This window comes from Periplaneta americana, chromosome 6 (genome assembly GCF_040183065.1).
Source record: "Periplaneta americana isolate PAMFEO1 chromosome 6, P.americana_PAMFEO1_priV1, whole genome shotgun sequence".
In the NCBI taxonomy this organism is placed as follows: domain Eukaryota; kingdom Metazoa; phylum Arthropoda; class Insecta; order Blattodea; family Blattidae; genus Periplaneta; species Periplaneta americana.
Genome location: NC_091122.1, coordinates 62,050,900 through 62,077,840, shown reverse-complemented (window position 1 = coordinate 62,077,840; position 26,941 = coordinate 62,050,900). Strand labels below are relative to the sequence as shown.

Below are 26,941 nucleotides of genomic sequence, written 5' to 3'. Positions count from 1 at the left end.
GTGGCCTTGTTCATAGCTCGTGAATTGTGAGATGTGCGCAGACGCGAAAGTATTGATTTTTTCCGAGGAACAATAATGTCATTGACCTTGATGTAATGCAGAGAATGTATAACCTGTAAATTGATTTAGAATTGAAAAACGAGATGACAAATTGAATTTATTTGAATATTATTTACAATTAACGCTAATTATTATAGTAACAGAACATAACCTTCTGCGACAGTATTGGATTTCCAGCCTCCGTGACGTTTCCCTCGTCTTTCGATTGCATATCCGAGAATAATCGAAAACCTGAACTTTAATGAATATGTGTACTTTAATAACATGCATTAAAGGACTGCTACGAGGTGTATAATTACTACATTTCGGCATGGTCGAGCATAAAAAAATATATTATTTTTAAAAGTTCAATTTAAAAATGAAAACTAGTTTAGTAATATTAATTAGTGGGCTGTATATGTTTACCAAATTGTCATTTCTTCTATTGTGTTTAATAATTTTTCTACAACACAATCTTTTTCAGTTACATTTTCGAAATTCCTTGAGATCCAGATATCTATATATCCCAGTTGCTAAATATTATTAATAAATAGATCTCGGATTTTAGGTTAAATGCATATTCTTTTCTGTAGGGATAAACTAAAACTAGTTAAATATATTCACATTTTACATAAAATATGAACGTTTGAAAGCGATTTTATGGTGCCTAAAAATGTCTATTTTGCCCATTGAGACCTATTTTTTTTATTTTAAAGCCTAAAATTGCCTATTTATATTTGTTACGTATATATATATATATTTTTTAATTTTCGTGTAGCAGTGAAACAGAAAGTTTTTAATGTCATGATGTGGGTTTGGTTCAAATATCCTGTAAACATCTGAATGTAGAATGAAGAAATTCCTGGAAAGTGTCTGGTTTTGTTGAGTGCTTGAGCAGATAGTAGGAATGTGATGAATCGGATGGATGTAGTTCTCCCTAAAGAAATCAGCATGACAAATATTGCTAGAGTTAAATATGCATTCGATATCATTGGGAAGAATTTTTTTCGCTTATAAATTGGTTCTGTCTAAGAAAAGGCAAACTTTCACAATAGAAAATTAGAAAAAAAACGTTATGTATGTATGAATAATGTGTTAATCGTAAATTCATTGGTAAATTAATTAATTTAATTGTAATATGAGCACTTATATATTAGTAGCCTTAGAGTAATTGGGCAGATGAAACCATTAAAAATTACGTACCGGTATTTATAATTTAAGACTTAACAAAAGTAAAGTTTCTAACAGCAATATATTTTTACTGTTTTCGTCACTATAAGTATACCGTAATGCTTAATACTCACTAGTTAGTTGCATTTTTCTAGTTACTGGACTTTGTGTCGATAAAAATAACATTTTTAGATGGGTGAAATTGTTTTTTAGGTGCCTAAATCTATGTTTTAGTGCCCATTTTGATAAATTCAGGACCTATTTTAGGTGCCTAAAAGTTGGTTTTTAAGTGCCTAGAAACCCGAGATCTACTAATAAATATACGTATAGTTAGTAATATGTTCTGTAAGATTATGAAACTTGGACTCTCACTTTGAGAGAGGAACAGAGACTAATGCTGTTTGAGATTAAGGTGCTTAGAAAAATATTTGAGGCTAAGAGGAACGAAGTTACAGAAGAATGGAGAAAGTTACACAACGCAGAACAGCACGCATTGTATTCTTCATCCGACATAATTAGGAACATTAAATCCAGACGTTTGAGATTAGCAGGCTATGTAGCACGAATGGGCGAATCCAGCAATGCATATACTATAGAGTGTTAGTTGGGAGTCTGGAGGGAAAAATACCTTTGGTGAGGCCGAGACGTAGATGGGAGGATAATATTAAAATGAATTTGAAGGATGTGGGACATGATGGTAGGGACTGGATTCATTTGCTCAGGATAGGGACCGATGGCGGGCTTATGTGAGGGCAGCAATGAACCTCTGGGTTCTCTGAAACGCTTTGTAAGTAAATAAATATAGTTATAATATGACTTTTTTTGTTTTCTCTCAATCAACTGAAGCTGAATTGCAGAGTAACAACCTGCTTTGGACCTTTTTGACTCATATCGCCATCATTTCTTTCTATTTCATTCTCACCATTACCATAATACGAGTTCATGGTGTGGCGTGTTCTATTCGTACAAGAGCACAACTCTGTGGTGTTTGGGTAAAGGGAGATAAGTCATAAAAATGAGTTCGGAGATAAATGAAAATTAAACTTGGAACCTTTATTACAAATAATTTTATACACAAATAAAACACATCAACTGCTAGTATTCTTTGATTTTTGCACACCCACTTGTATAATTTAACTTGTGTGTTCATCTGGGGAACAAAATTCCACCTGGACAAAAAAATTACTTATACCCCTTTACCCGAACACCACAGAACTGTTCAGCAACATACGTTTACAGAACAGGAGTAGTAAGCACAATAAGCCTCAGGCTGCTGTTTAAGCCTTTGTACACCTCTTCCGTGAAGAAATGGTAGAAGACAATGGTATGTTTGCTTTACTCTGTTGTTACATGCTAAGATAGTCTGCATGGATTTCTCTCTATCTTAGAAACCTGCCATATTTCCTATATACACTTTAAATATTTAGAGACTATCCATTATTGGCATTCCGAAAAACTCTCAACCCTAATTGGCATAACATAATTTTTGTGCAGCTACCTTGTAATGTGTAGAGTAGAAAGTATCGCCCTTTTATTTTTTACTAATTGTGGGTACTTGACTGTTCGTCATTCACACATATGAAGCCAGTTGTGTAGACCACCTTACCGAAAAAGTCGTTGCCCAGTGTGCGACATAGAAGGCTGGTCTTCTCTACACCCGCGATAGTGTGAGATGAGAGATAATATGATGGAGATTTGCTGGAATGCCAGTGGGAAACCGGAGATTCCGGAGAAAAGCCCTAAGTTACTTGAACCTTGGACTTAGCCAACAAATTTTTACATCGGGGATACGCCAGAGATAGAACCTGGATCTACAGAATTGTTAAGTCCAGCGTTATAGCTACTAGCACACTGTGGTGGTTGTAGGGTAGAATATAGAACACAGTAATGCGAAGTGTGGTGTCAATTTAAAAGGAAAACAAATTGATTACGTTTCAATTCAGGTGTAATAATAGTAGAATGTTTAATTTGAGAAAAAGCTGTTTTTAGAAATTATTATTATTTTTTTTTTATTTTATTATTATTATTATTATTATTATTATTCACCACAGTAGTGGAGTAACAGTTACCATGTCCGACAACTAATCGAGATGTCAAACAGAAGACAATCGAAATGGTGGTAGTAAAATTCGCGACTATATTCTTAAATAAATCATTCTATTAGTCAAGTGCAAGATTTATGCAGTACAACGACGATGTTTTGAATGCACTAAGAGAAAATGCTTATGTAGTAAGATCTTAAAGTAGGTTATGTTGGCAACATTGTGTGTGTAGTTAAATTTGGTGGTAAACGTAACGGCACGGTTCAAAGCTACCGTGGTAATTCTCCAGTATAGCGCCGGAATTCAAGTCCTGCTTGGGACATGTTACCTACTTGAGGATTTTTCCGGAGTTTTCCCTCAACCCATCAAAAGCAAATGCTCAACAACATTCGAATCTGTACCATGGCCTCATTTCTCTAGCATTTCACTCAGATATTAGATAAACAAGACAGTTGATGAAGCGTCGTAAAATAAACCAAGTCAAGAATCTCCCGACCTATTATTTCACTGCACTTGGACATCTCTATTTAACAAATGAAAAGTAACAAAGAATATGTAATAATGAAAGCATTTTGCCTCGCGACGTACAGCTCTGTTAGAATTTATTATAAATTCGTATTCAGTACAGCTTCCAGATTAACAGAAATATTTAATATGGTTGTAACAATCAGGCTAGTCAGAAATAAAATCAAATGCATCAACTTCCACATTGAAAGATCCAGCGATGCGGATGAAAGGTGAGTACAACTGCAAATACGTCGTCTGACACAAAACTTCAACATTTATTGCAATCTTTATTAAACGTGCGCGATTCTTTATACTGTATAATGTCACAGCAATAATTCAGTGACATAGGTGAAGGCTCCTTCAGGAACTCGCATGATAACGAGTTGTGTTCAGTGCCACATTCTCTCCGATTTTTAATCCAATTACTCGTTTAATAGGACTCGGAACAGACCCTGAACTAGTTATGGAAATTAAGACTTTTCGGGGAAGTCCTAGGCTCTTCCACCCTCTAGTCAGTCACACTAAGCACTAACAGAACTAATTTTGTTGCTTTGTATCCATCATGGAATTATTGTCGGTAGGGGTAGACTTTCGATTTTCTTTATCAGTTCAGAGTGTACGAATTTTGTATATTCCTCTTGTTCACAGCCGATGGACGAAGTACGAAACGTTTCTCACAGTAGCAGTACTGTTTCTGGTCCTTCTCTGGGGTGCCACTATGGCTGCAGTTCTCATGGCTGCCGCTACCAGCAGCAATCATAACATACTCACCAGGGTTGTAATCCAAGATGACCCAGAATTGCATAAATGATTACTTCATTTACCGATTAAGCTGCCCAACGCTGAGTTTCATCCATTTGAATTTCATGTAGTAAATTAATTGTAATGAAGACATAACCTAAAATTATTTGGTATTTTAACATTTAATTTGTTAAATCATTCCTATGTGAAAGCAACTAGACTAAGAGCCGAAAAATGTGACATGTATCTTTCCTTTGCTTAAAATTTCTGATAAATAAACCGTCAATCAGCTTAAGATTAATTGTCATATTGTACTGAATTCCTTTATTAAAAATATCCCTGTACCTACTTTAATTAGTCTATGTAATAAAGGTTCATATAATTTTAAAAAATCACCCATAAATACTTGATAAGGATACACAAAATCCCATACTTATGAGCATTACGACCCTTTACAACTACAAGAGATTGAACATTATTATCGAGGGAAGTATGAATGTTTATTATAGAATTGTATGGTAATAACAAAAATTAGATTATTTTTAAAAGTCCAATACAAAATTGAAAACCAGTTTAGTAGGAATTTTTGGACTGTATGGGTGCTATTCATAGACATTTCGCAGCACGCGCTACGAGCGTACTAAGCTAGCCCCGGCTATCCACTGGTTACTAGTACAGAATTCAAATCATATCCTATCGCTAACACTGGTTTATGAATACGAAAAACGCTGATCATCCACCAGAAGCCCGCGCTAAACATGTCTATGAATACGGCCCTTAATGTTTACCAAATTGTCACTTCTATTAAATTTATAATTTTGTAGATCACAACCTCTTTCAGTTACATTTTCCAAATTGCGTAAGTCCCAGATATCTATCTATCCTAGCTGCAAAATATTACTAATAAATATACGTAGAGTTAATAATATCGCCGCCTGAATGCAAGAACTAGGGAACTCGAAATTTGCGTTTTTTAGTTACCTCTTTTATAGCATAGCAAAAATCGCACAAAATGTAATCCAGGATCTAGGTAACTGATCGAACGATACTAGCGACATCTATTTTCCAATATAACAAATAGGTAAAAGAAAACGAGACATATTCCTTAGTGCAATAAATAAGTAAATAGGCAGTGCCACAAAATATTAAACATTAAGTTACCTAGTGCTTGCATTCAGGCGACGATATGTTCTGTAACATTGTAAATCTTGGACTCTCACTTTGAGAGAGGAACAGAGGCTAAGGCTCTTTGAGATTAAGGTGCTTAGAAAAATATTTTAGGCTAAGAGGAACGAAGTTACAGGAGAATGGAGAAAGTTATACAACGCAGATCTGCACGCATTGTATTCTTCATCCGACATAATTAGGAACATTAAATCCAGACGTTTGAGATTGGCAGGCTATGTATCACGAATGAGTGAATCCAGAAATGCATATAAAGTGTTAGTTGGGAGGCCAGAGGTAAAAAGATCTTTGGTGAGGCCGAGACGTAGATTGGAGAATAATATTAAAATGGATTTGAGGGATGTGGGACATGTTGGTAGGTGTTGGATTAATCTTGCTCAGGATTGGGACCGATAGCAGGCTTGTGTGAGGGCGGCAATGAACCTCCGGGTTCTCTGAAACGCTTTTGTAAGTAAATGACTTCTCTTTCTCTCAATTAACTGAAGCTGAATATTACAGAGTAACATCCGGCTTTGGATTTTGACTCGCATCGCCATCATTTCTTCATATTTCATTCTCACCATTACCATAATACGAAATGAGCTAAGAGACATAAGTTAATAAGTATTATTGTTTTATTATTATTATTATTATTATTATTATTGTTATTATTATTATTATTGTTATTATTATTGTTGTTATTATTATTATTATTATTATTATTATTATTATTATTATTATTATTATTATTATTATTATTATTATTATTAATATTTTGTTTGCGGACATCCATTATCTGCTCTTCGGCCATCAAGAGGTTCGCGGGCCCCTGGATTAGAAGTACTGCAATATGTAATGCTCTTCTGCCTATGAGACATGAGGCCAAGGTTTGCAACAAGGATAGACTCGGTTAGTTGATTGATAACTATAGTCGGCTTGAGGTAGGCTTACTAAAATACAACTTCAACTGTTTTCTCCCATTACTTGATCAACAGCTTAAATCTAGTAATTTTCTAGTTATTAGGTTCACGTCACTGTGCATCCTAGCAAGAAAACTTGAAACTAAGAGGAAGTGTCTAAGTGATCTCCAAACCTACTGACTACTTGTCTCACTCCGATTTTTGCAGTTTCATATCCAGGAGCATTAAGTTTATGTAACTTTGAAGGGAGAAAATCGAAGTTGGACATATAATAGAATGGGAGGAAAACGAAGAACGACAGAACAACGGGGTAGGATCGCCGAAGGTGTTAAAAGCCGGGCAGCGAGTGGGAAGAGGGGGCGCCGTAGTCCCCGCAAGAGAAGGGATCCAAACCCTTGCACTGTGAGAGTGACAGTCGAGTAAACACCTGTAGAGTACCACAGGCGACATGCGAAAGTCAAGGCTACGATTTTACAAGGCTTTAATTTGGATAATGCTGCACATTACGTGCTCTCAGTATCCAAGAAACTATTCGTCCAATATTCTTTCAAAACACCAATAATAATGGTTAGCGTTATGTAAATAAACTGTACAGATGCCTCAAACTAGGAGTTGCCTGGAGAGGGGAAGTAGTACAGCTAACGGAGGGGGCCCACCTACGCTCCGATATCCAAGTATAGTCATATTACCTGAAAAGTTGACCTCTTGACAATGTATTCAAAATGCACCCTCCCTATAATATATTGATTAGTATTTTAGTACATAATATTTCGTTTAATGTTATTGATGTTTATGATTTATTTTCTAATTGCAAAGATATATTCATTAGTATAATACAATATATGATTGACTTAAATGTTTCATCATTCTTTTAGTTATATGTACCCAAATTGTAGATTATAGCGTTGTCATTAAACTTCAATTTTTCACTTTAAATCAAGGAAAACACAATATAAACAAATCAATAAAAGGAAGACACAATTGAGTTTCTATTTAGCCATTCCAAAGGGCTCTCCTTTACTCCCGATAAATCTCCATCTGAATCGCTGCTCACTTCTTTTATTTATTTATTTAGTTTATATATATTATATATATATTTATTGCTAGTAAGTTTGAAATGAATACAAGTTAATAGAATGCAAGATAAACTAGCCCACTCCTGAATGAATAAGACTCGTGCTCAGGAGGGGATTGCAATACAAAGAAAAATAAAATTGAGAGTGAATAAATTAGATTGAAAAATGTTAAATATATAAACCCAACTATAAATCTAATAAAAATTTGTTTAATTTCTTCTTCTTCTTCTTCTCTAGACTCCCCACAAAAATGATTAATGCAACTGTCCACGGCTTGTTCTATTAGAGGAATCTGCTTCACATATTCCTTCCCATATTTCATGGATTTTTCACATTTCTTCTTCAAAGATCATACGTGGTTTCATTTCCCCCCCCCTTGTCAGTGCTATGACGTCATCCATTTTGAATGTTGTTTGCAACAATCCTAGTTAACGTCATCTTAGAAATTCCTATTGCTGCTGCCACTCTTTCCCGCATCTTCTTAACATCCTTGAGAAATATCCCGGCTTCGCTTTCTTTTTTCTTGAATTCCGTCACATTATAAATCATCTCGAGAGTTTGACTATGTAGAACTTTGCCCGATAATGTACTGCTCATCATAGTAGAAGAAATACACACAGATCACAAACGACAGTCACACATAGCCACGTTCTCATACAGAATACGGCCTTCTCAACTGTTATCAGAACTGAGTTGTATCGTTCTAGTCCACAGTGCACAGATGTAGGCGGACAGTGGTAGGGGAGAAGTGCTCTATGCGCCTGCGCGAACGAGGCAGCTTGCTATAGTTTGACGCATCTGTACATGTTGCGACTCTTCTTCGCTGTGCTCAATAAAGGGAAACTCAGCACATTTCCTTCCAGAAGTAGGCAGTAGTCTAGCAGATACCAATCTAATCCTAGGTTCCCGGTTCAAATCCGATTGAGGGCGTTAGATTTTTAAAGGACGAAAAAATTCTTAGCATGGCTTCCTTCGGGATGAAATTAATGTTAAGACATCTGTTTCTTATATTTATGGTACATCAAAGAACTATCTACGGTACCTACGAGAGGGCTCAGGGTAACATGTGCTGGCTTATTTCTCGCCCACGTTCAATTTCGACAATGATTACCCTCTTCAGTTTAAATCGTCATTAAATAAAATCGTCGCCTGAATGCAAGAACTAGGTAACTTGATGTTTCATATTTTGTGACATTGCCTGTTTACTTATTTATTGCACTAAGGAATATGTCTCGTTTTCTTTTACTTATTTGTTATATTGGAAAATAGATGTCGCTGGTATCGTTTGATCAGTTACCTAGATCCTGGATTACATTTTGTGCGATTTTTGCTATGCTATAAAAGAGGTAACTAAAAAACGCAAATTTTCGAGTTACCTAGTTCTTGCATTCACGTGACGAAATGCTCTTGCACCTTCACCTACTACTACCACCACCGCCAACACCATCACGACCGCCATCACTACTGTAAATAAATCTACTATTATACATCTTAATATAGGTCTGCATATTTTAGAACTGAACTTTACTGTAGGGCTAATTAGAGTTATCATGAATGGAAGATTACCGACCTGGCAAGCAGTTGGTTTCTTGGCGAGAGGAGGTATTTGCAAAGGTTGTAAATATATCGTCGTTGTTCCTGCAATAACTCGTACGTGCAAAATAAAAAATTTTTCAGTAGGAAGAAAACACACATTTATTCATCCTATGGCAGCTGTGCATAGAAGACTATGAATTCTTACATTTTCGAAACAAAGAAATATAATTACATACAGGAGATTGTATTATATGCTGTATCACTATTTAAGTTCTTTAATAGAGCAAAAATCTGAAAATCGATAAATATGTCACATAGGAGTTATTGCAGGAACAACAACGATATATTTATATATTTTTGCCAAGGTTCTGCCAGTAATTCCATTCTCAGCTTTTCAGTTTCATTTCAAGATGCATAATGAACGCACAGCTGCGTACCTACTCTTGCAGGCCAACATTAGTTCGGTAAAAAAGTGTCCACATCAATCCTTCATCAACACTTTCCATTTATTAGAAAAAGTGCCTTCTGTGGGTACGACTGTGAACATCTGTACTGTGGAGAATGCCGATGATGATGATGATGACAGTGAATATGCAGGATTGCATAACTTCGTGTAAATAAGGCACAGATCACATGCATTCCACACATGCAGAGATGGCGGAACAATATCGACTTATACGAGTATAACCACATGCGACGTCAATGAATCATGTCTCGCCGGACATACATTTGCATCGTGTTTTTAAATGTTGGTATTTTGTTAGTTATTTTAATCTGAGGTGGAATCACAGTCTAGTATATACAGTCACGAAGCTAGAGTTGTGAGGTTGCTAGGAACAATAGACTGTGCCGGTATTATTTCGCATTGTCTGTAATGAGAAGATAGTAGCGATCCTAGTGGTTAGCAACTATCTATGGATGCATATTTACTACGTATTGAGCTTCGCGACTGTATATACTAGACTGTGGAGAAATATTCTACAGAAATGCGTATCCTGTGTTCAAATAAAAATAAAACTCACTGTCTAAGGTAAAGTTGAACGTGTTGTAGCTCTTCAGATCCGGCTCGTTCCAAGTCTCAAATTGCCACTGTGATACAGTCTCCATCCCGTATCGGTCTGCAAGTATACGTAAGTTACGAAATGTTTTTATTAAATTGGTAAAAATAAGCATAAATCTTAATAACAATATTGCACAGAGTACCCAATAAACGATAAACGGCCATATTTATAAAACACAGTTCACTTAGTAATCATCTGATATTTTTTTGTTCTGTAACGTTTTTCCCAGAAGAAATAGTTTTCCAGGTCCTATTTTTCTGTAAAAGTGTAGGACTGAAAAATTTATCTGAGCAATTTCACGGGGCATGAACCAATTGCCAACAGAACCGCAAAGGTAGTAGTGAATAATGAAATTGTTAAGCTTTCATAGTGAATGGGGTCAGAAATAGACTATGGGGTATTCTACCGTGTCAGGCTGTTAGGAACGAGGGGAAATCGCAATATAGCGAACGTAGAAGCTCCGCCCACGACCCCTTCCACTTTTCCCCTACTAGCTCACCAGACACTCTACGAGATAGGCGAGTGTTGTGTCGAATGCACGTTTCATGTGGGTGGGGATAACTTCCCCTACTGGCGTTCGCTATATTGCTATTTATCTGGAACGAGTAAGTATACAGGGTTGTTTCCGATCTCTGATAACGAATTTGAATGACGTCATGTGCGTCAGAAATCACACTGAGAGCAACAGCTGAATTGCGGCGAGAGGTGACAGGCCAGTAGTGAGTGATTTCATAATCAGAGTGCACGGTGTATCACAGTAGCAATGCCCAAGAAAATCGAGCCTTTTTAGGAGGGGTACATAACAAACCTTTCCGATGCCAAGTACAGTTACGTGAAAATCATAGGAGCCTGCAAAACACGTGGTTTCGTTATTTCCAAGAAAGGCATCTTCTGTGTATCTAATAAGACTAGCAAAGCTCGGATGAGATTAATTTCAGAGTGGAAAAAGCAAGCAAATCCACCCCCGTCACAAGTCGCCGCACCCCACGAGATGATACAAATTAATTCCATTCGAGCTTTATCAACCTTATTAAGTACACAGAAGATGCCTTTCTTGAAAATAACAAAACCTCGTTTATTGCACGCTTCTTTTATTTTCATTTAACTGTACTTGGCATTGGAAAGGTCGTAATGTACCCCCCCAAAAAGGCTCGATTTTCTTGGGGATCTCTGCTGTGAGTCGCCGTGCACTCTGACTATGAGATCACTCCACTATTGGTCTGTCACCTCGCGCCACAGTTCAGCTGTCGTGTGACTCCTGAAGCACATGATGTCATTCAAATTCGTTATCAGAGATCGGAAACAACCCTGTAGAAGTCACAAACTGTAGGTTCAAATTCAGCAAGACAGGAAAAGCGATTTTACAGGTTCTAAACACACAAAAAAGGAAAGTTTTATATGTTTTCCAAACAATTACTCAATAAATTTTACCATTTTATATGCACTTAGCTCAACCGTAACTCCTATAATTTAATTTCACTTAAGGGGGAGTCATAGGTGAAATTTTGATAATTTTCAGTCAAAAATCGCATTTTCGTTTTCTTGTAAAAATGAATCAGCAATATCTTATGTTTAATATATTGAGCAAGTTTCAATGCTCTGCAACGCTCGAAAGCATAAAAAAATTATGCAATACGTAAATGGCTGCACCCCTGAACGGGAGAAGAGTTCGGGGCAGAAGAAGATATCAGATGATAGACGACATCAAGATATATGGATCATATGCGGAGACTAAGAGGAAGGTAAAAAATAGTGAAGATTGAAGAATGCTGGGTTGGCAGTGATAAACCTGCCCATGGGCAGAACAGATATGTATGTATGTATGTATGTATGTATGTATGTATGTATGTATGTATGTATGTATGTATGTATGTATGTATGTATGTATGTATGTATGTATGTATGTATGTATGTATGTATGTATGTATGTATAAGTAATATAAATTTCATGGGTTGAAAGTGTACAAATAATAGACAAAAATATAAGCTATTCGTATTTCTAAAATTGGCAAATCAAACAAGCAATGAATCAGAAAAGTGTTCCTATGACAAAGTTTATGAAAATTCATTGTGATAGTAAAAATGACGAAAACGAGTAATGACAATATTAATAAAAAATATATAAAAAGTATTCATTATAACAGAAATTTATCTTATACAAGATTTGAAGATTTCATTTTTAACAGCTACCACTTTTAAAACAAAACAAGCCACCGGCGTAGCTCAGTCAGTTAAGGCGCTTGCCTGCCGGTCTGAAGTTACGCTCAGGCGCGGGTTCGATCCCTGCTTGGGCTAATTACCTGGTTGGGTTTTTTCCCAGGTTTTCCTCAACCGTAAGGTGAATGCCAGGTAATCTATGGCGAATCCTCGGCCTCATCTCGCCAAATACCATTTCGCTATCACCAATTTCATCGACGCTAAATAACCTCGTAGTTGATACAGCGTCGTTAAATAACCAAGTAAGAAAACAAAACAATCACAACTCAACGATTTCAATCATAGTAAATTGTAATTCTAACAATAAATCTGGACATTAATTTTAAAAGCTGCAGTAATATTTAATCCATAAGCAAATAGTAATTCATAACTCGGGCAATAGTGCAGCACATATTTTATTATTCGCTTCTAAAACAGAAATTTTATTACGATGTTATTCAAACACTCGATACATCAAAAACACAATGGCGAGAGGAAATGTACTGACAACACGGGTTTTGTCAACACATTACAGTTGTCACAGTAAAATCACAGAAGTCCCACATTTCGTGCTTTTATACGTACATAATGTTTGCTTACATACATCAATACGCTCAAAAACTGCAATTCTTCAGGGAGCCAGGAGCTACAAGAACACTCTGTGAATAGCACTAAGCGAGCAACCACACATCAAAATAAATATTAATTTGTTCAGTGCCCATATCCAAACTAAAATAACGCAGTACCAATAACTCCGAAATTATCAAAAACTCACTATGAATGTTTAAATTGATTGTTCATAGACTCAAAAATTAGGTGCAGTGTAAAATAATCCTATGGTTAATTTAAAATATTCATTGCTGAAAAACGGCATTAGCGCGCAGGGGCTTCAGATACAAAGAAATTAAGTTTTAATGCAACAGCAGTATTCACAAACAATGCTTACCAGGTTGTAAAATTTATATTTAACAGCTGTTGTTGCTATATTTCAGATTGCATGAAGCGCTCACACACACACAAATACATACATATAGGCCTACGTATACAGGGTGATTCACGAGGATTTACCGTCACTTACGGAGCTTATTTCCGAAGACATTCTAAGCAAAAAATGTCATATAAATATTTGTCCTAATCGCAATATTTTCAAAGTTACATTAATCTGAAGTTGTTAGTAAAATACCTTTTTTCTTTAGTTTTACGGGTAAAAAGATATTACAAATATGTCATTCCTTTAATTCGCTAGTGTTCTGAAGCTAAACATGTGTTGTTAATTGCTTTGTACAGATTTTATTTTTCAACTTTTAACTACTAAAAAGACATCATTCTTACGCACTCATCACAAAAATTGTTACAGATGAAGACATTATTACAAAAACAGCCCTACTCATTTTTAATGAAATTGAGTTAAGGACACATTTGCTACCATTTCAAATGTTTATAGACTCCAAAAATGACACATGTCAGTGCAATAGCCACAAGGATAAACACCAGTTGTATGGAAACAGTTGACATATGTTCTATTTATTTTTATTGTTCTCCTGAAAAAATAGAAATTTTGACAAGGGTTGTTCTTGTAATAATGTCTTCAAACCATATGATTTTAGGAACTTGATTCTTTACAGTTTAATTATGCATTCTAATGTACAGTCTTAAAGAACTGACAAGAGTGGCGTGATTTGTAACAATTGTTGTGATAAATGCGTAATAAAAATGCAATTTTGTAGTTAAAAATCGAAAAAAAAAATCTGTACGAAGCAACTATGGAATTCACAACACATTTTTAACTTCAGTGTACTAGTTAATTAAAAAATTGATACTCCTGAATAGTTCATTCTTTGTCTATAATATTCTTTTACCCTTAAAACTCAAGAATAATGGTATTTTATAAGCAATTTCAAATTAGTGTAATTCTGAAAATATTGAGAACATGAAAATGTTTATATGACATTTTTTGCTCAGAATGTCTTCAGAAATAAGCTCCGTAAGAGACGGTAAATCCTCGTTAATCACCGTGTATATTGAATAATATATAGCTTAATACGTAAGCCCACATGTGATCCCGCACCATGAAGTCGTGATCTAAGGTGGGCTGCACACCAGGATGATACGATTTTTGTATCGTACGATCAATGCGATGCGCGACTTTTATCTTCAGATAACTTTGCTACACACCAAAACGATACGGTCTTCCGGCAAGAGGCATTATTTCGAGTCAGTTGCAATTATGAACACTTAGAATGAAAATGAGGTTCTTGAAAAAAAATTAAATTATGGTTGAATTATCGTACTCCTATTGTCTGATATTTTTTTTTTCATTAGGATATTGCATGTCGCTCATTACTGAAAATCCACTAATTTTCTATGTACTTCTATAGAAATTCCCTAAAATGTATATTATTTAATTTATTAATTGGAATGTTGACATTGAACATCATGGTAGGCTGCACAAATCCATGCTAAACGTCGAGTTATTATCTTCATAATTTTCAGATTTTGATGGTACTGGTTCTTTTGTTTACGTTCAACACACTTTGTGTGCCTTTTGGTAATGCAGTGTCTTTCAGTGCACTGTTTTGTCGCTTTTACGTTTATTTTACACAATTTATATGTAATGTTGTCTATATTGACCGTGAAAATATTAGTTCAAATATCCTCAACTATGCCCTGCAATATTACACGCTTGAGCGTCTTACCTAAGGCATTTTACCTCTGCAATGAACTTTCAATCAGCCACAAAGATGTAGTTATTTAAATAATACGACTAGTAAGAGCAGTGATCGATAAGACTACTCACTATGACTGCGTCCCGGTTTTGACTTTCTAGAGGAAGAGGGCAGAGGATGCGTAACTATTTTGTATACGAACGTACCTGTACCTGCGCTGTGACGTCACATATACTGTACTTCGAATCGGGGAACTTCTTTCCAGTTTATAGGTAGCTGAAATACGGAGACTACTTATAGCAATGAGTATGATGTTGTTACGATGGTTGTGGTGATGACAGAAATACGATGATGATAATGATGATGATGATGATGATGATGATGATGATGATGATGATTATGGTAGTGATAGTGGTAGTAATAGTGGTAACGAGTGTGGTGATGATCAAAGTGCGTTTACTTTTTTTTCTGGAACAAAGAGACAAGACTTGGCAAGATCCTATCAGTAAACAAAAGGATTGGAGTACAACCCACCAATATATCTTCCAGCTAGCTCCCTCACCAGGCGCCGCCACAGACCCACTTGGGTGTCGTTACCAAAGTCGCTGAAGAGTTTCGACGGGTTGCCCATCAGCTCGAAGCCAGGCTCCAGTCTGAACAGCTGCATCCAATCCAGCAGTTCATCTAGGGAGGTGAAGTTGAAGTGCGGTGCGTCCACAGAACTGCCAATATTAATATATTTAGTTCAATTTTTTTCATATCGTTTAGTCGTAAGAAATGCATAATGATGCTCATTTATAGACCATTTCCTCCACTCAGCTAAGAGCTCAATCTGAAGAACCGGTACAACATCGCTGATGTAGCAGTAATCTCATTTACTTCCTATCTTTCAATAATTCTTTCGCTGAACAAATACTAACGGTCTTACTAATAAAAACTCTATATACAGATGTTTAACTGTCTTATACTTATACAATAAGTAGCTCGTTTATAAGTCGTGTGTAAATTCCTTACTAATAATCACTACATACGTCGTGTATAACAGTATAACTGTTAACGCAGCTACGTCATAGTTTCGTCATTACTTCGTTACGAAAGGTAATAGAATATCTGAGGTTCTCCATTGCATCCGGTAGAGTGCTCTACTGTGGAGTGTGAAATATCGATAGTGTAACTAGCTCTAATCGATTACACACTATATTTTGGCCAAAGAGTACAAGCTACAGCAATATTATTCTACTTATTCTGTGCTCTTTGGTGTGTTCTTCTGTGGTTACAAGGCATCCATCATCATAAAATGACAGTCGATATGAACAGCTGTTATAGGGGCGGCCATTTCTTTCTCTATATACAACGCTTAAACAAGGGGTTTCGTATATATAACTACTGCAAAGCAATTCCCATTGTATAGTTACAGATTGTTTATACATCCATCGCTTATGCATGGTTTATTAGTAACGTTTTCTGTCTCAACTCTGCATAAGTCTCGTATAACAACTATACACGGTTTATTAGTAAGATCGTAAGGATATAGAAATATGTACAGTACATAAACTTGATAGGATAGCATCATCACCAGGGGTATGGAAAGGTAGCAGTAAAAGCTAAGTACAAGGCTTCTACCAAGATATCATCTTATTTTTACTAACATTTATAATATTAACCTGGTTTGCTACCACCTTCCACGACCGGGTCCACACCGTGGAGTAACGGTTAACGCGTCTGGCCGCGAAACCAGGTGGCCCGGGTTCGAATCCCGGTCAGGACAAGTTACCTGGTTGAGGTTTTCTCCGAGGATTTCCCTCAACTCAATTTGAGCAAATGCTGGGTAACTTTCGGTGCTGGACCCTGGACTCATTTTACCGGCATTATCACCTTCACCTCATTCAGACGCTAAATAACCTGAGATGTTGATACAGCGTTGTAAAATAACCTACTTAAATAAAAAAAAATCGACGACCGGCGTTTGATGATACTGACGTGAAATACAAACAAATCACTTTACTAGGTATAGGAGGGAAGAAAAGTAGTTCATCCATTTACGTAAACTAGGAAATATGACGATTTTGAGTTTCATAATTTTCATTAGATTTTTCTTTAATCAAAATACAGTACAGTATTAATAATAAGTGTTTTAACTCACGAATTGAGCTATCCATGTGGACGTATTCATTATGCAGTGTAGGCCTATATTATACTGTCTACAGCACATTAGCGTACAATGTGGAGAGTACATTAAAATTGAAAAATATTCATAACATGGATATTTAAACACATTTTTGAAAATGGTCATCGTTCATTTCGATAGAGGCTTCAGTTCTTTTGTGCATATTACCGCACTGAAGACTATTACTTCTAATTCCAATTACCAGTTTCGTCCTTCGTACCAGTAACTCATGTTGAAATGATTCTGTGTCTACTCTATAACAGAGTATCATACGTACTGTTGTAAATTCAATCTTCACTTCTGCCCAATCCGAAAAGATAAAATTACTCAGAAAGGCTATCTACTGTCCGTTTTAATGGTTATGTCGCAGTATCGTAGAAAGGGGGGAAATCACATGACAGTTAATTACTTAACGAGGTCCTTTTATTTAAGTTATTTTAAACAGTTGTATAATATTACGTAGACGTCCAATTCCTTCTTAACAGAAAATGTTTTCAGAAAAGAGCTAAGACAGCCCACCACTAGCCTTTACAGAGGGCCGAGCAGAAACGTGTGTGGGAAAACGAGATGCGACGTAAGCAAACGGATGCACAGTATCTGTGCGAAAATATGATTCAATATTGATAGCTTTTTCTTCACTGCAAAACACGACAATATTTCTGGAACGTACTATACTCACTAACGCAATACTGTTTACTATGACCGTAAGGCGACTTTGACTGCATATGCGGTCTTGGTTCTGTGTGGAGGACGGTTGGAACTTCATTAGTAGAAGGGGTAGGAGTGAAGTACATTAAAAATCTCAGGTACAATAAAAATTGAAGTAAAAATAAAATGATATCCCCGTATTAAATGAACTGACCGCTAGCGCGGTGTTTTGCTTCCCGGCGGCTGGGCTTTCGCAGCCGGCCGCACTCGTGCGTTAAAGTTCGCGTCACCGTTTTTGGCGTGTGAAATAAGTAATGGGAACGTTGAGTGCTAGTGTCATATCTTTACCGTAGTGAATCTGACAATTGTGTTTGGCAAATGGCTGGTGTGACGTGTACAGGAAGTGTTACCATTCTCAGCTGCACTAGCAACATGCTCACAACCTGGACACTATACTCTAGGATACACGCCAAAAACGCTGGCGACAGCTGTAACCCCGCTACTTAAAACGTGTATAAAATCGTACCTTATAGAAGATGCTGGAAATGCCGTCCTCCCTCGGTTAAACAGATGTTGTAGCGGGAAAACACATTCTGATTAACATGATTAGGTTCGACCAATGTAATGTTTCTGATTTCATTTGTTCTGCCGTTATATACGATATTTAATCTCACAATAATTAAAATTCTGAATTTAAGAATCAAATCAGTAAGTAGGTAGATAGATGTATTTATTCAGATATATTACACATACAGATGTACTATATTATCAGAATTTGCTATTAAATCCAATGCACGAGTCTTCTGACAGTACGTGCTTTACAAAACAAGTCCTACTTGGTAGGTTTCACCTCCCTCATCTATGATTAAATCCAACCACTCTCTATATCAGGCCTGCACAAGGTTTGCGCTCTCCGAGCCGGCTCACAGCTCATGAGCGGAATGCAGATATTAGCTGCGCTCTGAGTAAGGGTGGACTGGAAGAAGGGGTGATCTCGTACAAAATATACACAAAAGGAAATACAGTACAAGTAAGAGTGTTTATGAAATGAATTCCCGTTCAGTGTTTGCAAAACTATCTTGGACTATTATTAATTAATAAAGAAATATTTGTTTTACACAAATAATAGAAATTCTATAGCTACTTAAATGTACAATATCATTTTGTTATATTTTTATGTATCAGTACATCAAAACGAGGTTTTATGCTGTTGGCAGCTGAAAGGAACAGTAGCCTACTGATCGTAATGAAACATCAGTTACAGATGTTCGATGTCTGCCTTTATTAAAGTTGATTATAGAAAACAGTTGCTCACAAATATAAAATATCTTGAGCCAAACATAGCAATCAATTTCACAGCCAGCCTGTGTAGTCGTGGATATTATTGCTAATGTTTAGTCTTGTAAAACTCAACCAGGTTAGTAGTATTATTCAAACGATCTTTAGCCCTTAGGTCACATTGAAGATCAATAAGTTCGAGCGGTAAATCGTTAAATGTTAAATGTTACGTTCCGTCTTTTAGATTCTTCCATACTGTACTGTAGCAGTAGGTAAGCAACGTGAAACAGTTACTGAGAATAGACCTACACACTGCATTCCACTCGTTGAGCGCTGTTTGTGCAGGTATGCTCTATATCATATCCTCGTTGAGCGCTGTTTGTGCAGGTATGCTCTATATCATATCATATATCCTAAACTAGCATACAGACAGGCATAAAAGTGTACAAGTCAATAGTTAGCATTATCAAATATATCATCATGCATTAGCTTGAATCATACAAGCACCCAAATTCTCACCTGGCAGAGATGAGGTCCAGAAGCCAATGAATCCGGACCTGCGAGATGGCGCGATGAGGTAGAGACCCTATTAGGGCCAAGTTGAAACGCTCATCCTTGGACAGCAGGAATTCCGGAGCTGAAGAACGTGGTTCAGGTGGACTGAAAATAATGAGGCACTACCTCTTATCTATGTAAGATGTAAAATATACTAAAAAAACGTAACAGTTTTAGGGAAAACGTAAGACCTAGCAACCCCAACTGTTGCAGGTCCTTAGGGTAGGCCCATACTGCGACAAACAGTTTCAGGCTGCTCGAAACAAAATGGTGGTTGCTGTTTAAAAGTCTTCAATACACACTGCAACAAATAAGTTGTTATCAAACACACAGTTCCTGTGATTCTCCTATTTACACAAGGAGCGTCTCAATCCAACAAATTGAAATATTGTCTATTGGCCATACCGCATCTTTACCAGAATCTAACGAACCTTTAATGTTAATTACTTGAAAAGTAATATTCATACTGAATTAATACTCCAATTCCAAAACAATTGTATTTTCTAAAATTTTCATTAATCTCCGCCAAGAGTATAAATCAATCTCCAACAATCTCCGCCGATACCAATATTAAAAAAAATAAATGATAAAATTAATCTCCATAAATATCTGCCCCTGGTTTTCAAAACCGTCTGAGTCAGTTTCAATCAGCCTGAAACTGTTTTGTTTCGTGCAGTGTGGTTTAGCTCTAGCACTTCCACACTCAGCAAAACGCACGGGCAGGGCATAGTTGCGCCCCACGGTCAGATAAAATGCAGCAGATAAAAAAGGGTCCCTGTTTTGTGGGCATAGTTGCGTCCCGAAGAAATCAGGTAGCGGAAGGGACATGGCATAGTTGCGCCCCAATGAAATAGGTAGAGAAAAAGACATTACGGAAACTCGAGCCTCGTAATCAACCAACCATATTGATTTCTTATTCGATTTAATATTTATTATCGATACCGTAAAAATGAACACCATGAAGTTGGCAGTACTTTATTAACTGTTTTTCTACTGTTTATGCAGTGATTATCAATAGCCTACCGTTAAAATGAACACCATAAAGTTGGCAGTATTTTATTAATTGACATATTCAAATGAGTGAGCCGTTGGCATTTTATTAGTGATTTTCACATCGTGTGTGGCGTATAGTGAGAATAATTTAAAATGAATGTTAAGTTTAGTGAAAAGGGTAAAGAGTTAATAATTCACAATGGTTCTAAGTTTCAATATTCGAAACCCTGTACCGCAAGTTAAGATATCGATGTATAAACAAAAAATGCAGTTCATTATATTGTGTTATCGATAAAAAAAAAAGTGTTATTTTAAATAGCAAAATTGATCACATGCTAGGCCTTCCTGATTTCAATGCAGTTATCACTGTAATAGTTTTAAGTAATTTGCTTATATTATGACAATCACTTTCGTGTGTACTATACTCATCGGGGCGCAACTATGCCATGTCCATTCTGCTACCTGATTTCTTCGGGGCGCAACTATGCCATGTCCCTTCTGCTACCTGATATCTTCGGGGCGCAACTATGCCATTTCCCTTCTGCTACCTGATTTCTTCGGGGCGCAACTATGCCATGTCCCTTCTGCTACCGGATTTCTTCGGGGCGCAATTATGCCATGCCTAGGCCTCTCAATTGACCGCGGGGCGCAACTATGCCATACCGAAACGCACGACTTATTTTGTCAATTGCTTCCAAAATAATCATTTTTATGTTTCGCTAGTTTATTTTCTCAATTATCATACCACAAGTTTACAGTGAGCACCACGATGCAAATATCTCGTGTTTAAAAACCACATGCCACTGAAATCATTTCTGTTTTACTTACAATATGATTTTCAAATAGATTTCATTTTGTCTATACCCAAACGAATCATCCTGTAGTCCATAAAATCAATCACAAAGCTGCTTAATTTCGTAACATAGAGTTTTAAGCTTGGCTAATTCGTTATGCAGCTGCACTAGGCAACAGGCAATTGCTTGCAACAGGCGTTGGACGTGGTCTAAAATGCTGTCCTATTTAGCTAATATTGTTTTATTTATATGGTGCAGGTGGCTTTACTGTTTGCTCTATATTAAACCCTTTTATTACATCTCTGCGAAAAATAAACAAATAATGCTCGCATTTCTGTGAAGGTATTGTCGCAGCATCACGGTTGCATTTTACAGTATTACAATGTTGTGTTAACTGCGCTGTGATTTCATTCATTATGCGTTCTTTGACAAAGCGAGGTCCATACATAAAGATGCAGTTATCTCCGTCTGCCTATCTGCCTGTCGTTTACTGGTTTAAGGTCTTTATTTATTTTGTTTTCCTCACTGTCAAGGATATTTTCATAAATTATAATTACCATTCCCATGGTAATTTAGTTTATGACGTTTTGTATAAAATAATTACATTAACACTATTTTTTCCCTTCGTGTAATGAGAAGTTACTGCAACGTTGCAAATAACATATTCCGAAATGTTCACGGAAATATGTTTTTTCAGCATTCTAGGCTCCAAAAGAGTGGTTTTAGGCGTGTCGTCTCTCGTATTTACATTTTTTTGGCTTGGATTCGCTTTACGAGGGCTGAACGGCTCCAAACACTTTGGCATACTATGGCCCTATAGATTGCCCAAGTCCGACAAGTGGCCTGGGATGAGGCAACTAGACCAGGAGATAATGGGGTAGGGTGGTCAGTTCCTTTCCCCCTCCATTGCACACATCACCGAAGAGCTACATATACAATACAAATAATTGTTCTTCCTCTGACACATATCGTCAAGTGAGCTATACCGCCTGAAAATAGATATAGGGAAAAGTCGGGTAGTATCGGACATCGGGTAATATCGGACAGTGCGTTTCCTTCATCTACCGCCATATGGTAATACCTGAATGACATGGTTACGTTTCTCTATGCGACATCACAGAAACGTAACCATGTCAATCAGGTACTATCATCGTGTGGTAGATGAAAGAAACTCACTGTCCGATATTACCCGATGTCCGATACTACCCGACTCTCCCCTACATATCAGACAGAACCTCAATCAGAGGATACAAATGACTTAATGATTATAATTACATATAATGCTTATTTAGATGGTTCAATGCGATTTTCCGCTCTGTAGACAACAGTAAGTGTTGTTCTTCTGCGGTTGTTCTTGTCATTATTTTATGAGGGCAGCACTATTCATAATACGAGTGACTAACTCGTCTCTGGTGTTTGCTTTTGTACACTTCTCCTTCCACACACTCCCATAGCGAAAAATCGACAGACGTAAGGTCTGGGGACCTTGATGGTGGCCAAGGCAAGTGACCACCGCTTCCAATCCATCGTTCCTAGAATGTGAGATTTAAATTATGTGTCACCTCATGGCGAAAATGTACAAGGGCTCAGTCATGCTGGAAGAATAGCCTATGCTTATCCATATAGTCAATGGAATTACAAATAGTTGTTTCTCTACACACATTATAAACAGTGCTACTCACAGACGATCTCAGGAAAGAGACACGTACTATTCCTTTGTACGTAATTAATAGTACTTAGTAATTTATTTTAATAGTACTTAGTAATTTATCGTTCCTTCAAACCACTTGTAAGGCTTGTTATGAGTAACATTCAAACAATTGTATTTCCACAACCATTGAAAGTCACACATATATAGAAACATTTTTACCCGGAATAGTCCATACTACCACCCAGAATATTTACTATTCCTTTTGAATCACCCAGTATATAGCAGATGTGGTCATATAATCAGTGTAATTATAGAGAGTTATATTTTTTTGCAGATTAATAAAAGGTGATTTAAATAGCGGATACAGTTGCTTTAAAGGTAAATATAAAGGTAACCCCTACATACGTTATTAAGATGAATGGAGGCTTGGCGGTAGAGTTCTCAGCTTTCTTGATCTCGACACTAGAATGAGGTGGCGTGATAAAAACCACATTCCGTATAATTACTTTATCAGTTGACATATTCATCAAATATTGTCTCCATATTAGTTTGCGATCGACAATTGAATAGCCGCCCAGAACAAGGTTGTCACCAGCAAATGCGAAATTCTTTTTAAAAATGGGGGGAAAAAACATTGTACTATACATACTTTCAATTTTTAGAGCAAGGTTGACAATCAGACATGTGTGTTGATTTTAATACGAGTACAAGAATTACACACCATTAACAACCATTATTCACGAAAAAGTTACTTCTGAGACATGAGGGTTATAACCTTGTACCGGGCGGCTATTTAATTATGTCTACGTATTTAACAATATATAAATGTTTAATATTTAGTCTAAGAACTGAATACATTACGTCGGTGTATAGTAATCAGCCACATTTTGAATCTTTTTTCTACCATAGTAACATGTCTTTTAAGTGTGTACATAGCACAATATTGATTCCTGTGCTCATCGTAAAGTATATCATCCGCAAATATAGCAGGAGAATACAAAAGCGATTTTGGAATATTTGCTCTATAGAGACTTTATATAATATTGGTCTAAGAACTGATCCTTGAGGTGCACCTTCTGTGATGCGTTCAGTAATTGATGAAAGAACGCTTTGGGGTACGTACCATAGTCCAGTACTTTCCCAAAAGTGTTTGAGATTTGCAGCAGACTGCTGATTAACGTGGACCAACACAATGGGTCCCGCAATCACAATCGTAAAGCAGATGCAGCTGAAGATGGCAGCAGTTTCCCGGCGTAACATCTTGCTCAACTAGGACAAAAGAAATTAGTGCTCGTACTATGTATTTCTCTCTTTCACATTTAACACTAATTCCTTAATACTAAGACACTAAATTAGAAAATGATTGAGTAAGACAGTGAAAATGAAAGTTCCGTAAATAGTAGATAGCCATTATTAAGAAGTGCGTTCTGAGCCAGAGCCATCGTCGACACCATCATGATCATGATTCAAATCTACTTCAAAAACTGCGGCCCGTAAATCGATTCTTCTTCACTTTCACAAGGATTCCGAACCAACACCTATCAATCATACTCATGCAGATTGCGGATCTTAGGAAAAAAACTTTTTCTAGTGATAACGTATAGCTTTGGGACTTGGTATTTACACGATTCGTGAACATTTCTGCTTAAAAATGCTATTTCAAAGTGCCTAAAAACAACTTATTTCGACGGTTTACCTGTTTTTGTTTATTTCAAACTAGACAGCGAAATTTTATTTTATTATATATATAATATATATCTTTTTTTCCACGTTTGTGAGGTGCTATTTAAAAAATCTAAAGGCTGGAAGCTGTAAAGACTACGTACATAAAAAGAGCACTACGACTAACAAAAACCGCGCGGACAAGACTTGTGTACGTACCAGCCGACACCGACTTCTTCATCAGGGAATTGAGGGCAAACAACAACCTAGGCAGCACAACAGCGTACGAAGCCCACATCGAAGACAGGAAGCAAAAGGCATCTGCAATTGACCCAGACTTCTTCCGGACGCCAGCAATGCACGCAGAGGACTGGAAAGGACCAAACTTTGAACTCAGGCATGTCTTCACGAGGACCGCGGCACATGGCTTTCATCATAGAGTTTGTGACCAAAGAGGATATCACCAGATATCGACCCAGTGTTCATGCAGGCCGTGCGGTCAGCACTGCCCACAATATCACCTAATTGCTTGCCCCACAAGAACTTACTCAATGAACTTTTACGCAAATGATGAGAACTTCCAGTTAACATTCATATTTTATATTGTACACAGTGTGTTTAATATATATATATATATATATATATATATATATATATATATATATATATATAATCTAGTTCTACGTTACAACTGTACTATTTATTCCTTACAGTTTTGTCATTCGATAATATTAGTTTCCGACTCATGGTCACTTAACAAAAAACATGTTTCGGTCTCTTGTATCATCTCTAGAAGTTCGAGTATTTGATTTAGATCCATTCTGTATAAACATGTGTCCAATTTTCAATGGTGTGGAGATAGAGCTGTTTCAGTGTTACGCATAACAACCGCTACAAGCAGCAAGAAGAAAAGACAAATGAATCGCTGTTTGTTAAAAGGGAAGAAGTAAGAAAATACACATTTCTCAGGAGAGACAAAAAACTGTCCAGGACATCCGCCCTTTTAACATAAGCTATAAAATGTTATGTTCCATTTTAACCGTTTCTACTGTTTTTTAAGTCTTTTTAACATAAATTGATGCGTCTGTGGTATAAGAACACATTTCAATAAAAAATGGATTGTGAAAAAAAATGTGACATCTGCCCTCTTAACAAATAGCGATTCAAATGATTTAATAATTACATTATTTATTGCTTATTTACACTATCAATGTACTTCAGCAGTTCAATGCACTTTTCCGCTCTGTTGAGAACAGCAGGCCTACATGTTATAATTATTATTATTTGTTTACTTGTTTACTGCGGAAAATGTTCGATATATTACCCATTTGATGATGATGATGATGATGATTATTATTATTTTATTATTATTATTATTGTTTATATTAGCGTCACATAGGGTAACCTCTTATTACTAAGCTATTCTCTTATCTAACCCACTCTAACCTTGTCACAGTCCTCGGACTCATGTCACTTATAACCTCTCATTTAACACACACTAATTTTGATACGATCCTTTCTCCTGTTACTTATCTATTCTCTCATCTAACCAACTCTAATCTTGTCACAGTCCTCGGACTCATGTCACTTATAACATCTCATTTAACACACACTAATCTTGTCACGATCCTGTCTCCTGTCACTTATCTATTCCCTCATCTAACTAACTCTAATCTTGTCACAGTTCTCGGACTCATGTCACTTATAACCTCTCATTTAACACACACTAATTTTGTCACCATCCTGTCCCCTGTCACTTATCTATCCCCTCATCTAACCAACTTTATTCTTGTCACAGTCCTCGGACTCATGTCACTTATAACCCCTCATTTAACACACTAATCTTGTCACGATCCTATCTCCTATCACTTATCTTTCCCCTCATCTAACCCACTCTAACCTTGTCACTGTCCTAGGACTCATGTCACTTATAACCTCTCATTTAACACATACTAATTTTCTCACGATCCTGTCTCCTGTCACTTATCTATCCCCTCATCTAACACAATCTAACCTTGTCACTGTCCTCGGACTCATGTCACTTATAACCTCTCATTTAACACACGCTAATTTTG

At 36.6% G+C, this 26,941-nt stretch overlaps 1 protein-coding gene across 5 annotated transcripts in view; it reads right to left on the bottom strand.

Moving 5' to 3' along the window:
- The window catches only part of Idua (alpha-L-iduronidase), an 83,677-nt gene that overhangs the window by 49,994 nt on the left and 6,742 nt on the right, over positions 1–26,941 (bottom strand). For 3 of the 5 annotated variants that reach the window (XM_069828226.1, XM_069828227.1, XM_069828223.1), the window contains 4 exons: positions 24,328–24,473; positions 19,731–19,871; positions 15,653–15,840; positions 10,218–10,313 (listed from right to left, as the gene is read on the bottom strand). In XM_069828226.1, the coding sequence (XP_069684327.1) occupies positions 10,218–10,313; positions 15,653–15,840; positions 19,731–19,871; positions 24,328–24,464 (562 nt within the window). In that variant the 5' untranslated portion in view covers positions 24,465–24,473. Of the gene's footprint in view, positions 1–10,217; positions 10,314–15,652; positions 15,841–19,730; positions 19,872–24,327; positions 24,474–25,085; positions 25,237–26,941 lie in introns of all 5 variants that reach the window. The other 2 variants (XM_069828224.1, XM_069828225.1) reach the window with 1 other exon arrangement.